General features: G+C 37.2%; 1 protein-coding gene across 1 annotated transcript in view; it reads left to right on the top strand.

Annotated features, from left to right (window-relative positions):
• Positions 1-4,297: 4,297 nt before the first annotated feature.
• The window catches only part of RIT2 (Ras like without CAAX 2), a 377,863-nt gene continuing 367,910 nt past the window's right edge, over positions 4,298-14,250 (top strand). Inside the window, exon 1 of the mRNA XM_025365360.1 lies at positions 4,298-4,573. Within this exon, the coding sequence (XP_025221145.1) occupies positions 4,471-4,573 (103 nt within the window). The 5' untranslated portion in view covers positions 4,298-4,470. The remainder of the gene's footprint in view (positions 4,574-14,250) is intronic.

Raw genomic sequence — 14,250 nt, 5'->3', positions numbered from 1 at the left:
CACTGTGCTATTGAATAAAATTTATGACAGCCCATTGATCTGGACTGAGGCCCTACACTTGGCCCCAGCAGTCCAATGCAAAATGGAGTCACTTATGCTAAACTTTCACGTTACCATACCAAAACCTAAGCTAAACAGCTTTGTAAGATCTGACCTTCCAAGAAACCAGGAGAAAGTTGATAATCAAATCTTCAAGCTGCCAATTTAAAAACAAAACAAACAAACAAAAAAAAGCAGGAGATTCACATCAACCAATCAAAAGGGGTTCAGTTAACCCGACCCAGCATGATAAGAAAATCCCCTCTGCTTTATCTGGTAATAGTAACCTGAAGAACTTGATATTATTTAATGTGCTTTTGCTCTACTCTGTTTTCTTGTGTTTGGTCAACCTGCTTTACAGAAAGTGACTAGACTGCCATGCCCACTGGACCTTTTGTCTATTTTGTGGACTGGATGATGCCTGGTTCATGAATTACAAATAAAAGCTAATTAGGTCTTTAAAACTCATTTTGTTGAACTTGTGTTTGTTGACACTGAAACATCCTAGAGAGTTAACGTTGAATGCAGACGAGGTCTTCACATCTTAGTAAGGTGGACTGCAATGTAAATAAGTCATTGTAAAACATACAATAAATTAGAATGAAAAGAAAGGTGGCTTTGCATACAATGGCATGAAAAGTTACCTACCAATAACCAGAAAGGTGAGGAAATAACTCTCAAAACTCCAAACTTCTCCCCTATATTCCTATCAGAGTGACTGGATGCCTTAGCAGTTTTTAAGGGAGTTTAGAACTGTATCAATATAAATAAAAGCAAATACATTGCTTTTGAGGGAATTGCTTGTTAAGTTAGCTTCCTCTTTTGTCCTCTGAGAAAGACTGGAATGGTGAGCAGCAGTAGCACACAGAGGCAAGGTGGAGCGGGCTTGGGCCTGCTTAGGGAGTTGAGTGGCTCTGAATGAACACTGAACATCTGCATCTTAATTTAATGGAGAACAGCACTCAAAGGAAATGATATGCCATCCAAAAAGAATGGCAACTTCCAGGGAAGGGTAGAGGAACTGAATGCAAGCTCTGATCATTTAATAATGTTTCCAAGTGCAAAATCATCTGTTAGGAAATGATTTGGGTTACTTAAGGACTCTATTCAATCATCATTTATACAACTAGGAGATATACCACCACACACAAACACACACACAAACACACAAAAACACACAACACAGACTTTTGGGTGTACTAGTCAAGGCAAGGGAGGAGAAATGCAAACTCACAAAAGTCACTGAATAAAACTGAAAAACATTAGCACCAGAATGCTTCAAAATTCTGCATTATCAATCAGAAGGTTTTCTGGCCCTTAGTACTTCAGGAGAAGGATCTAGGGCGGAGTGCCTTTGAATTTCAAAGAAGAGATAAAGAAAGGGGGCTTTATATCTAGGAAAGTTTCCCTGTACTTCATGTTTTTTTTTCCATGTAAATATGAGAAAAAGAAAAAACCTACTACTTTTTATAGGAAGAATACGGGCAGATACATTAACGATTGCGAACTAAGCCAATTCACCACCTATACGTCCTTTTCACATCTCACAGTGTCTATTATTTGGAAAGGCACTCACCTACTTATCATGAAGGGACATTTCCATGCATTCTTTTCCCTTAATCAACATTAAAATAATATGGTAAGTAAAGAACAGAACCAAGGACACAGCCGGCATGACAATTTCTGTGCTTTCTCACCAAATCAGAATGGCTGATGTGGAAAACAGAGTAACAGATGGTGGAATAGCTAGAGAGGCACATGATTTGCTCAAGGTCACAAGAATTTCAGCAACACAACTAGAAACAAACGAACAAAAAATCCCAGACCTTGAAGCTAAATGCTATTGTTTACATATACCACTTCATTGAGGAATAAAGTTTCAATTAAATAATTACAGGATAATTATAGTCCCAGTTCTTTATGAAACTCAATCACGGAAATCATAGTTTTGTTGGAAGAAAGGTGGGTAGCGTCCTTTGACTGACTTTATTGTAGGGAGGGTGAGGGCTGCATTGGAACAGGAGACTGGAATAAAGGCTTTGTGTCTCCATGTGCCATCCTGAGTTACTGGGTTGCATTTTTTAGGCATTTGATATATGATTATGTTTACAACAGGGTTTGTCAAGTTGACACTTTATGTGGATTTCTCTGATGTCAATGTATAGGATGAACTGAGGGCCGTGAAAAGGAACAAAGGGCAGAGAACTTGGATTCAGGGAGAAAAAGTTAAAGAGCTGCTTCAGTTAAGGAGGTCAAATACTAGAAGAGGTAAATCTAAAGCGAGGACCTGGAGGGTGGTAATGCTCCCTACAAAGGTAGAGAACACTGTTGACTTTGTTTAGTGAGGATGAGGGTGCTGTACCACTGGACATACTGAGGTTAAGGTATAATCAGGGTTTTGATGGAGACAGCCCAGAAACAGTTAGAATAAATTCTGCAGCTCAAAGAAAAAATTGGGTCCAGAATTACAAATTTGGCAGTTACCTATAGAAAGATGATAAATAGACCTATGACATTGAGTGAATTCACAATCAAAGAGTAAAAAATATAGAAAAAGTGGTAATAAAATAATTGGACAAAGTTAAAACCTGATGGATGATCGGTAAAAGAAAGAGTTTACAAATTGGACTCATTAAAAGTTGAAAATTGCTGATCTTTGAAAGATACTGTTAAGAAAAACCACATGCTAGAGGAAAATGTTTGCAGAATATTTATATGATAAAGGAATTATATCCAGAATATATAAAGAATTCTCAAAATGCAATAAGGAAATAAACACCTTGGTATAAAAATAAGCAAAAGACTTGAACAGATACTTTGGCAAAGAAGATATACAGATGGCCAATAAACACACGAAAAGATAATCTTCTCTTCTTGGGCGAGTGTTTATAAACAGTAGACTGACAACAGCACAGATTCAAAATAATAACATAATCTTCATATCATATACCTGTGTGGTACTTATCACCTGTCAGACACAATTTTAAACACTATATAAATATTAACTGACGTAATGAGTTAATAAAGTAGAGTTTTAATTAACTATTCAGTGATAAAGAAATTGAGACACAGAGAGGTGAAGGAATTTTCCCAAGGTCATATAGCTGGTAAGTGGCTAAGCCCAGATTTGAACACAGGCAATCTGGCTCAAGAGCCTGTGCTCTTGGCTATAACAATTTGAAGCCTCTCCACAAACCAGCAAGTATATATCGAGTGCCTACTCAGTGCACACACTATAGAATCACAAGAAATAGATTAAATACAGTTCCTTTCCTAGGGGAGCGTAAAATCTAGATAGAAAGACAAGCCTATGCACACCAAACACTTGTCTGCATCTAGTAAGGATTCAAGCTTTAGAAAATAGACAATAAACATGTTGGACATCATCATGTTGATTGAAAGACAGGATCTTATTATGATAATTAGGAATTATTGAAAACATTCTAAACCCTCTGTAGTTTAGAAGTTCTTTAGAGAAAAACAAAGACCGCAAAAGCTTTGTAAGAATTCAAACAGGGAATAATAATTTAGACATTTAAAAATATTCTTCTACAATCTTTTATGCTAGTATAGTTGTCAGTAAAAATATTTATCAATTATCTCTTTCATGCTTGATAAAGTCCTTGTGATTTAGATTGTTTCTAATAACTTAATGTAATGTAAACAAGCATGAGCCTTGTCCAAACATGACAATGATCTAATTCAATTACCTCCCTATGTTAAACCTGCAACTGTCTAGTGAGCTGAACAATTCCTGTTAGCCGGCTTTATTTCAATAACACTGAAGATCCATCCTGATGAGCCCTGAGTTACTGTTCTGTTTTGTTTTTGTTTTGCTTTTCCATTTTCCCAAAATGAAAACTGCAATAGAAGAGTGATAAAATGCAAGACTATAAGCAGAAGAAATCCTTAAAAGAAAATAGTATCTTTGAATTTGTACCTACAGAAGTCATCCTGTGAGACATAGCAACTCCTGTGAGGTCTCAGATTCACTCCATTCTAGCAGCCCAGTCTGAAAAGGGGTCGAATGTGTGTGTGCCACTAACAGCTGTGACTGTGCAGGAGGTAGGCAGGAAAGAGAAAGGAGAGAGACAGATAGCGAGGAAGGGAAATGCAGAAAGAATCAGATGAGGGAGGAAATAAAAATTAGAGGGAGAGAGAGAGAGAGAGAGAGATTGTAGGAGACGTGAAAGAGTGAAGGATCGGAAGGAAGGGTGGGGGATGCAAAAGCCAGATTTTTATTGGAAGCAATTGAAGTGGTTGCTATGAGACCCGCTCGAGCGGAGGACCAGCAGCCAGCCCGACGCTGATGGTTCTTACCTCGTACTAAAACCTTTGCTTTGACACAGTTTTAGAGTTGCTTAATATTCGAGCAAGCACCTGACACGGGTGACTTTCTCCTTCTTTTTTTCCTCCAGTCCCTCGGGTAAGATGGAGGTAGAAAATGAAGCCAGCTGCTCCCCGGGCAGCGCATCAGGCGGGTCCAGAGAGTACAAGGTGGTAATGCTGGGAGCAGGGGGAGTTGGTAAAAGCGGTAAGTTTTCACACCAAATGCTGGGGAAGGAGGGGCCTCTATAGAGACAACTCTATAGAGTGAAACAAGAATGATATTGCTGATGCTGTTAGAGGTGAACTGTGGCAGTTGAGCATCTGGCAGGATGCTCCAAAGTGTCAGGACTGTTAAACCTATGCTGATGAGTCAAGAGAATGCAGATAGCCAGTGATGATCCACAGAACTTTAAGAGGATAATTGTTTTCTTTGATTTCATGCTGGGTGATATTTGCTTTTAGTGTATAGGTCTTTTTTAATAATAAAAATATGTATGAAATTGTCATGGCATGAGAAAAATGTGCTCCTATTCTCAAAAATCTTCAAATAAAGAAAGAAGTGCTATGAAAATGCAATTAAACAGTTACAAACACAGACATATACTCAGGATGATCAGTGTTGATTGTTGTGTTTGTTTCTTTCATTAGGAGGTTCTTTTTCCTCATCTATAGTCTGACATAGTGTGTGTGGGCTTTGAATATCAGAAAGAAAGTTGGTTTTTGGAAGTGGCAGTGATTTATGGAATGATATCCATTGTGAGTCCTGTGCAGGGTGAGCAAACTAAACTTCATGGTCAATTAAAGGAGAAAGATGAGGTGATAATAGAGATGAAGAATAATAAATTTGTTTTGGTACATAAAGAAGTGTCAGTTGTTGGGATTCTCGAGGAGCCTAAAAGGCCAAATATAAAAAAATTTAAAAAATAGATACATAGTAGTTTTTCAGGCTGATCAAATGTTAGATAGCTCGGAGCTATGGCTGTGACTAGAAAATAAATAAATACGGCTTTTTATATAAATATGAAATATCTCCACTGGGAATATATCTTTGGGAATGCTAAAAGGCAGAAGAAATATTATACTTAGCATGGACAATTCAATAGTCTTAGTGTTGACAAAAAAATTAAAAGTTGAAGACAACATTTTTGGCAGAAGAAACCAAAAAGCTGACAACTTTGGTGGATGGGTCCACAAGGGATAAGAAAACTGAACAGTGAAGGAAGAGGAAGGAGATTGTGACTTTAGTGGACAGCAAAGTTAAAGATAGCAAGAAACATAAAATTCAGCACCCCTACCTCTTCTCCCCTACAAAAGAGAATTCTCATAAAAGATAAAAGAACTAGGTACATCTGAATGTGGTCAGTAGCAAAATTCAAATCAGAGTGAAAAAAATTATTCATCTCTCCTGGGGAGGCAAAACTGTGAAAGAAAAGCTTTGCAATTGTGTATAAATGAGGAATTTTTACACAGCTTTCTCCTCTAAATGTAATGATTTGAGAAGGAAGGAATCAAAATAGAGGAGGATTTAAGGAAAGAGGAAGGGATGGAGGAAGGATACAGACAACATGATCTATATAAAATGAAGTTATACTTTTTAAGAATCCAGTCGGATACAGTGAGGAAGAAAGAAATAAGCAATGTGAGAATAAAATACTGAAGAAGAGAGAAAAACAGATCAAAAAAAAAAAAAAAAAAAAAAAAAACCAGCAAAAGGTCAATCCACATTAAATGCCACCAGCAGCTTTTGAGGTCAGGGAGATGCTGAAATAGTCGCAATAATGTGCCTCCGTATTGCTTCTGTCTGCTGGTTAGGTATTTGCTTTTTCACCAGGAGCTTGGGGGATGTGGGGACAGAGTGACTGGTTTTTAGCCTACTTCATTTTATTCCATGGTAATGAAACTTGGAGAAAGAGTTTTTGGACAGGAACATCCTTCAGCAATGTACTTTTCTTGTGATATTGCTGATATTATAGTGGTGATGTTTTGGCTTCTATTTTGATCTCTCCCAAGTATTGTTTGTGCTGACTGATCATTGTTACTGTTCCAATGACTATGGATTTTCAATGTGACACATGGCCTACAGAGTGGCCTGTCTTGCTCTCATCTTTGCTTTGTACAATAGAATTCAATTCATAATTAAGTACTTGAACAAAACTTTTCCAGTGAAATGAAAAGACAGGAATGACAGGCTCATTCTCAGAGAAAGTTAAGGATAAAGGGTGTAAACAGTTCCGTTGTATTGATTATATATAAATGGCAACCTTGGCTACTACACCAGAGAATATTTCTCATACTACAGTTTCACACCTGAAAAATGCTGTCCTTATGACTAAATGTTTGAAATCACAGTGATAAAATCAGCCGGTCCTTGGACTTTTCCTCTGTGACTTATCTGATGTTATTACATCAGAATATAAACACTCAAGCACTGATTCTCAATATTAACCTTCTATTGAAGGTTAAAATATTTGCTTTCAAATGAACTAAAAATATACATGGTTTATTTTCATTTAAGCCTAGGCTGGGGTGCAGTTGCATGATCATGGCTTTAAAATATGTTTTAAAAGCTACTTTTCATATTGAAGACTTAGATCAACAGAGGTATATGAAGGGATTGTATAACCCCATTACCATGGGTTGTGTGAAGAGATTTGCAGAAGAGATCTGCTCTTCTGAAGAAACTAAAGAAGGTACATCAAGCTGCCTTCTGTTTCCAATTCTGAGAGTCAAGTCCAAACTTGGATTTAATTTAATTAATAAATAATTTAATAAACATGGATTAAAAACTCAATTTACGGTGACTATAATTTTTAAAATCTTGGAGATTTTCTATGTGTATTAATATTTATTCTTTTTTCTTTTTGTAGAGATGGGTTCTCACTCTGTTGCCCAGGCTGGTCTCAAACTTCTGGCCTCAAGCAATGCTGCTACTTCAGCCCCCCAGAGTGCTGGGGTCATAGGCATGAGCCATTGTGCCTGGCCTGAGAAATGTTTTTACCCAGGTTTTACCAAAATATTTTTTGAATATAAACTTTTAAAGAATTTGCAACTTTACTGAAATAGGAATTCACACAAGATTTAAAATATGTCAGGTAATGAATGTACTTTATGTGAGGAATTTTAAACCACAAGTAATCAATAAAGTTTACTGAGCACATATTATGCACAGTCCTATACTAGTTACTATAGAGACGAAAAATGAAAGACATAGACATTTATGAAGCCCCCATTGCATGGCAGGCATGGGTTACATGTATTTCATGCTTATACTCAGTCCTAACCACAGTCAGAGTCGGTATTTCTATTTCACAGATGAGAAAAACAGAAGTCAGAAAAATGACTTGTGCCTAGTCATGGGGATAATAATTTAGAGTTCGGCGATGTTTTATCTAACTCTACTACATTATGTTTAATGCTCTGAGAAGAACACAGAGTTGCATCACTCACTATTAAGAAGAAAACAGATCCATTGGTAATGCATTTCCTAGGTCTCGAATGTTATATTTAGAAGAGATCTTAACCGTGTAGGCTATCACTTTGATTTATACATCTATACCTCTTTAATCTTTAACCTAATTGGACACTATGCATAACACTTCTGTATAAATATATAATTTATATTTTTATAATTAAAATTATATGTAATATTGTCCAAGAGTGTTACTAACTGCAGAGAAAACAGGGATACACAAGAATTATATGGACCATGGCCAAACTGAGGCACTGAGAGTCGAAGAGACCTGCAAAGGTCATTTATACAGCAGTGGCAGAGTCAGATCCAGAATCCAGTCCTTCTGACACCACTGAAGCTGCTTTTCCATCACTCCCCAATTTTCACACAGAGTGAGCTGAATCAAAACTGCACTATACAAAGTAACAGATACGTATACAAAGTAGCAGACGTTTAGGAGGAACAAGTATAGAGATCTAATGTATAGGATGAGGACTATAGGTAATAATATTTTATTTGGAATATATGCTAATTAGTAGATTTTATTTTTTTATTTTTGTTTGTATATGGTAGGTGTATATATTTTATATATTTATATTTATGGAGTACATGAGATATTTGGATACAGGCATACAGTGTGTAATAATCACATCAGGGTATGGGGTATCCATCACCTCAAGCATTCATCATTTCTTTGTGTTATAAATCTTTCATTATGCTTTTTTTGTTACTTTAAAATGTACAATAATTTATTGGTGACAATAATAACCCTGTTGTGCTATCAAATGTTATATCTTATTCATTCCATCTAACCACAATTTTGTACCCATTAACCATCTCCACTCCCTCCTCCTACTACCCTTTCCAGCCTCTGGTAGCCATCATTCTATTACCTCCATGAACTAAATTGCTTTAATTTTTAACTTCCACAAATGAATGAGAACATGCAAAGTTTGTTCTTCTGTGTCTGGCTTATTTCACTTAACATAATGATCTCCATTTCCATGCATGCCGTTGCAAATGACTGGATCTCATTATTTTTTATAGCTGAATAGTATTCCATTGTGTATATGTACCATGTTTCTTTTATTCATTCTTCTGTTGATGGACACTTAGGTTGCTTCCAAATCTTGATTATTGTTAATAGTGCTGCATAAATTAGTAGATTTTAGCTGCTCTTACTACCACCCCCTATAAAATGTAGCTGTGTGAAATGATGGATATGCTAATTTGTTTTCCTAGAGTAAATACTTTACTGTCTATACTTATCCCACAACATCATATTGTATACTTTAAATATACACAATAAAGTTTATTTAAAAAATAATGAAGTTAAGATTCATGAAAAGAAAACTACTTAAGAAACAACACACATATAAATATACACACATTCAGTGAACTAACAATAAATGACAGTAAAATAGAAACTTATATGTACGGTGATTACAACTAAAAACAAAAGAAAACAGCAAAAAAAGACCAATTATCCAATAAAGTTCAGTATGTTCTTTTATCCTTCTCATTTTGTTCCACTGCCCATCCACTCACCTACCCTCAAAAAAGTAAAAAAAATAAAAATTATCTCATGGTTACAGTTTTAAAGTTTTATGGAGTCTAAACAATCCTTACGAGTTTTAAATATTGACCTTTGTCACTGTAGTTTGAAACAGCAAGACTATTCCTCAGTGTCAGAGCATGATGAAATATTGCCTTCCTTGGCTTCATATCTGGTTCTCCAAGTTCAGAATCAAATTATTCAATAGATTTTATTCAATAATAATAATATCTTATTTTCCAGGTATTTTGGAAAATGCCTGCATTTGGGATTTATGCTAAGTTAGTAGATATGTATTTTATTGCTTTTTTTATTTTTATGATTTCCTAGTAGGTATATGTGTATGTATTTATGGAGTACAGGAGATATGTGTATACAGGCATACACTTACGATAATAATCATGTTTTCAGATTTAAAGAATTTAAGATTCATAATGATCATATTTTGCAAAATAAGATATTATTGCATAAAATTGGGGTAAAAATAACATTTTACTTATTCTGTAGTATGATCTTATTTGATCATAAAATAAGAAAGCAAGTAGGAGAGGTATCTGAGCACAGAAATATCGAAAGATTTTGTCTAAGAGTAACGGAAGTGGGAAAGTCAGAAAGTAAGGACTGGACATGAACTCAGGCTTTCTAAATCTAAGCTGTTCTTCTATCAGGTTGTGTGGGAAAATTAGAGAAAAGTTCCCAATGTCAGATGAGAACTGAATGTCCTTCTTTGGTCCCTAGGACACATCTTAGAATTATTTGGTGAAATATTGTCTTAACATACATCTTCAAGTGTGAAATATGTACGAAAACACTATGCAAGTCATTGAGAAGGGGGGGTTGTTATTCATAACTGTGATTTCAGGTGATTCCTGACCTCTGGGGGTGCACCATTTCATGGTGGAAACTTTGCTGTAACGTGTAATACAAAACAATAAGTTTATATTAGGCTTCTAATGTAAGAGCTTTGGAAACTCAGGATAAGGGATGGCTATAAGAGATGTGAAAGTTGAGAAGATATGACAGCATAGATGATATTTAAATTGTGTCTTAAAGGATGAGGAGAATTTTTTTGATACAGAAGAGGAAAAGTATAGGGAGATACGAGGAAGAGAATTGAACATAAAACAGTGTATACAGGGGCACAAAGGGATGTGAAGGCTTACAATTTTTAATGGCAGGATCTTGATAACTTAGTGTCTTTAAGGGGTAGTTGAAAAAATATCTTTTGAGATTTGCTCAATAGATGCCTTAGTTAACTGTGAAAAAGTTGACCAAAACAAATAAACTGAAAACACCAAAAGGATTACGGAACTCAGAATTTATTAAAATGTTTCTATTGTGAATTCTTTGTAAAGAAAAAACTCGTTTGTAAAATAAACATATTCTCTCCCACGGCCATTTGCAATTTGTTGCCTCTGTAAATTCAGTTTCATGTACCAGGATTTTATTTTATTTTATTTTATTTTATTTTATTTATTTATTTATTTATTTGAGGCCAAGTCTGGCTCTGTGGCCCAGGCTGGAGTATAGTGGCTGGATCTCGGCTCACTGCAAGCTCCGCCTCCCGGGTTCGCGCCATTCTCCTGCCTCAGCCTCCTGAGTAGCTGGGACTACAGGCGCCCTCCACGGTGCCCGGCTAAGTTTTTGTATTTTTTAGTAGAGACGGGGTTTCACCGTGTTAGCCAGGATAGTCTCGATTTTCTGACCTCGTGATCCGCCTGCCTCGGCCTCCCAAAGTGCTGGGATTACAGGCGTGAGCCATGTACCAGGATTTTATAAAGAGAAAGCAGTAGCAATATTTCTGAAGTAAGCAGAAAGCAGCACACAACCAATTCCTTCCACCTCAGTGAATTAGGAAAGCAGGTAGGAAGTTGAGCCTTTATCTGATGAATTAAATCAAGGCAATCAACCAAGTGCATAATTCATGTCCCAGAGCCTCTGTGTTGTACTTCATTAACAGAACTTTGAGTCTGACAAAGCTGAACAATTGTCACATCATGGCCATGCGTTATCCTAACCCTGTGCACTGGAAGGCAAAAGAAAAAAAATAAACAAGGGCAAAGTAAAAAGATTTTAAGATTCCAGTGCCTTCTGTTCTCACCCTTAATTGTTACCACCTCAGTTATACTGCAGACCATCACTCACTGCAATACTGTCAGGAAGCACTGGACAAGAGGTCTAAATAAGGCTCAGCAAAAGAGTAAATTGGTATCTACTCACTCAAGTGATGATTGAAAACAGAATTCAAGCGATAAAAGGCTGTGATTGACAACATTTCCAAGATTATATGTGCTCTGTAGATTTTAAATTGAAGAAAGAGAGTTACTACAGCTCTACACGAGTACTATATGATATGTCTGCCCCATCTATGACTGGAGATGAACGAGCATGTAATGATCCCTCAATGAGCCCGCATGTTGCTAGGCTCCTTACGTTCACGCATTTACTTTGGTGTTCTGATGGCTGATGGTCTATCACATTCCCCTGCCTTCCTATACCCCTTGCCCTGCCTTGATCTTGTGAGGAAAGCATTACTGTCTGCATTTTATAAATGAGAAAACTGAGGTATACACACACACACACACACACACACACACACACGTACTATGGCCCGAGGCACATAGATATTAAATGATGAACCTAATGTGCCTACATATGGATGTCTAAGTTCGATGTTTACATTATTTTTATTTTCTCACCTGAAAGTTTTTATTTTTTGAAGAACGTGATGCTGTGAGCCTGAGTTCTAACTTCAGCTGCATTTTCATACATGTATTTTAAACACCACACAAAATCATCTATATGAAAATATTTTAATATTTTTAATTTTCTACACAAACAATGGAGAGTGCTACCCTTATTAGATGGGGTAGTGGGTGGCATGAGGAGCTCTGACTAAACATTTTAGCGTGGAGATACCAAAGACTGGTTTATTCTTGTCTATTCAGAGACCACTGGGGGCCTCAACTACATAGAGAGAAGGTGACAATTCCTTTCAACTTGAGAAAACCAAGTAACCCAGTAATTATAGAAATTTATTGAAACCTGGGATCATGCTAACAAAGAAAGTAAACAGGGTGCTGAATAAACCACACAGATTTTTGAAATTAGGTGCTGATTTACTTAGGGAAGCATATTTTCTTTAAACATATACATTTGGGAATAATTAATAGAAATTGACAAAAAAGTGTTTTTGTGTGTGTGTATGCGCGCTCGCACAAGCATGCATGCATGCACATGCACCTCGACCTGTGAAAAGCCCACAGATATGACCAAGAGTTAGACACAGCCTCTGCTCTGTTACCCCACCAGGGTAACAAACAAGATGTATAAACTGACTTGTGAGGCAATGATAGAGATGTATGGGAGGTATTTTGGAAGCAATAAGAACTATGGCTTAGGAAGTTAGAATGACCTACCATACAATGTTCAGCTGTTCATCTGTAGCATTGGGACTAGAGTCTCCTTTCTGGAGCATGAATTTTTCCAATAGGCCATGTCGCCTCCCATAAACCAGCATAAAATCTCACTGGAGATCAAGCTGCTGTCTATGACTGATTATTTCTGTGTGTATGTGTGTTTGCAGTGTGGTGGGATTGCAACTGTACACACTGACAGATGGTGGTCCTCTGTACTGCTCACACACTTGCAAGGTGCACTCTTATCAATGACTCTGGCTGTTTGCAAAGCCCATCAATGATATCAACTCAATCACTTGGGCTTTGCTCATAAATACCAGTTTTCTGGTGACCCTGACCAAACAGTGCCATCCGTCCTTCTCGTTGCTCAGCAGGGACCAGTTAAGTGCCATTGCTAGTCACTCTGCCAGACCATCATTTCTGTCCTTTCTGCCTACTATAATTCTACTTCAGCTAGCACCACAACGTCAGCATGAGAATATTGATAGTTCTAGTCCCCATACACTCCAAGCACTTCAGCATCCTGCCACTGCCAAGTGTATTGGGCAGATAGAAACCTGATTCTCGTCAAAGTATGCGTGAAGGATGTAAAGCTGAAGGGGCAGTGGGGGATGGGGCCTGCCTGGAGATGTTGCATTGAAAAGGAAATCAGAGAGAAAATTAGATTTGCAGTCCCAGGAAAAAATCTTTAATTGAACTGAAATGAGATAGTGTAGATAATTTGTGTTCTTAACAATGGAACACCGAATAAAGATTTTTAACTATTATAGTTAGAGAAGTTGTCGTGGTGGTGGATGACGGAAGTCCTTTATCAGAAGATTTCTTGGATATGTGAAAGTCAGTGTTTGGGTAGTTACTTATTGAATGAATCAGAAGTTCTTAGACACTTTACCAGTTCACAGTTCCTCTTAATATGCTTTAAAATGAGCAATAAAGCGTGTTTGTGTTCACACATCTGTGTGCATTCACAAAAGAGGAATGTTTCTTGTTTCGTCCAAATTATTATTCTTTCAATTTCTTCCTGCAATGAATGGCAAAATAAAAGTGAACACTTCTTAGTTTTGCATATACCTGATCCTTTTCAAAATGCACTAAATATTTTAATTTATTAAATCTCAGTAAACCCAGCAGTGTGGATGTGGTTAATATCCCTAGTTAGGCCGGGCGCGGTGGCTCAAGCCTGTAATCCCAGCACTTTGGGAGGCCGAGACGGGCGGATCACGAGGTCAGGAGATCCAGACCATCCTGGCTAACATGGTGAAACCCCGTCTCTATTAAGAAATACAAAAAAAAAAACTAGCCGGGCGAGGTGGCGGGCGCCTGTAGTCCAGCTACTCGGGAGGCTGAGGCCGGAGAATGGCGTGAACCCGGGAGGCGGAGCTTGCAGTGAGCTGAGATCCGGCCACTGCACTCCAGCCTGGGCGACAGAGCGAGACTCCGTCTCAAAAAAAAAAAAA

The sequence above is a fragment of the Theropithecus gelada genome, chromosome 18, assembly GCF_003255815.1.
Source record: "Theropithecus gelada isolate Dixy chromosome 18, Tgel_1.0, whole genome shotgun sequence".
Taxonomy (NCBI): Eukaryota; Metazoa; Chordata; class Mammalia; order Primates; family Cercopithecidae; genus Theropithecus; species Theropithecus gelada.
The sequence above is the reverse complement of the archived record's forward strand: the minus strand, read 5'-3'. Positions and strand labels throughout refer to the sequence as shown.